General features: G+C 34.0%; 1 protein-coding gene across 1 annotated transcript in view; it reads right to left on the bottom strand.

Moving 5' to 3' along the window:
- Positions 1 to 1,449, bottom strand: part of KANSL1L (KAT8 regulatory NSL complex subunit 1-like) — a 151,685-nt gene that overhangs the window by 14,695 nt on the left and 135,541 nt on the right. The window contains 2 exon segments of the mRNA XM_012661214.1: positions 799 to 927; positions 1,346 to 1,382. Coding sequence (XP_012516668.1) covers positions 799 to 927; positions 1,346 to 1,382 — 166 coding nt within the window.

Genomic DNA, 1,449 nt, shown 5'->3' on the forward strand with positions numbered 1-1,449 from the left:
TGAGACACTAAAAAGCATAATGAAACCTCTGGACATGTGTAGGAATTTGTTAATTTTGTGCTCACTATAGTTGATCGGGTAGTTATTGTCAGTAGTGACTTGGTGTATTATGGTGGGATTTCTGAAGACACTAGAGATAAATATTAAATCCGTTGTGTATAATAATAGTCCAGTATATCTTGGATATAATTAGTTTCTAATTTATCTTACCAGTTGTTTTATTTTTTTATCATTAGCAGTAACTGTGGTAACTATCTTCCCCAAGTCTACACAACAAACCCCGATTTGTATTACTAGAAGAGTTCTAATTTCCAAAGATTTCTCTTGATCATCTTGGAACTCTAAGTTGATAGGCTTCTAAGGAGAATTGAACAAGGTAGTTGAGTACTTCAGTTGAATCTTGTCCACATGCTGTCAAAATCCTGAGGAATCTGCAGTAACTCAGCACCTCCACAGTAGGTACAAGAAATGGTAATTTCTGAAAGGCAACCTTATGCTAGCTTATTTTGAGTTTGGAACACAACTTTGGAGACTGAAACCTGTCCAGAGGACAGTGGTAGAAGACAGCTAGGGAACATAGGAAGGGAATACTTAATTGCCATAAAGTGGATAGATGCCTAATCCACAAATAATTCTGAATTAACTACATGAATATGCTGTTTAATGTTCACAAGGTCATAGATGTTTTATGTAATATAGTGACTGCTGGATTATAAACTCCATGAGACAGCTTCTTTGAAGATAAGAATTTTTAAATTTTCAATATTTAGCACTAGCTCATATCCTCATTTAACCTACCTAATGCTGTTTCACTCAAATGTCTTTTCTTTCTTCCGTGTAACAGTTGTGTAGAAGATTCTGACCTTATTTGAGGTTTACATGTAGGTGAATATCCATTTCTCCATTGATTCACAGAAGTGCTATGTACTAAAACAAATGAAAAGGAAATATTAAGTTTTAGTTCTTTAACACAGATAATGAACATGTTAATCTCTTTTTATTTATAACAGTGCAGAATTTTAAGAAAACAGTTCAGATTTACAGATAATGAAATAAATACTTAAATACCAATATAGACAACTCAAACTAAAAATACCTGGAATAGGATTCCTTAAAAACATCTTCAGAAAGTACCCAATTTCCTGTATTTGCTGCTTTTTTGAAGGGGTTGAAAAGGGAAGGTGATCTGTTCTCAAAGTCTTCCAAATTGCAAAACATGTAGACTGAGGATTGGTTCAGATCTGTAAATCTTGGCCAAATATGATCTGAATCCTTAAGTTCTTCCTTACTCTTAAATCTGGAAATAATTCAGGACCGAGTAGGATTCAATAGGGTCACAACAGACTGGGACTCCTTGACAGCAAGAATCAGATTTCATCCACCTCTGAGAATGACTAGCACTATTCTTTCACTTTTTAAAAACAATGAATTTAACACTGCTTTAAGTCA

This window comes from Propithecus coquereli, unplaced genomic scaffold, assembly GCF_000956105.1.
Source record: "Propithecus coquereli isolate 6110/MARCELLA unplaced genomic scaffold, Pcoq_1.0 Scaffold70, whole genome shotgun sequence".
Lineage (NCBI taxonomy): Eukaryota > Metazoa > Chordata > Mammalia > Primates > Indriidae > Propithecus > Propithecus coquereli.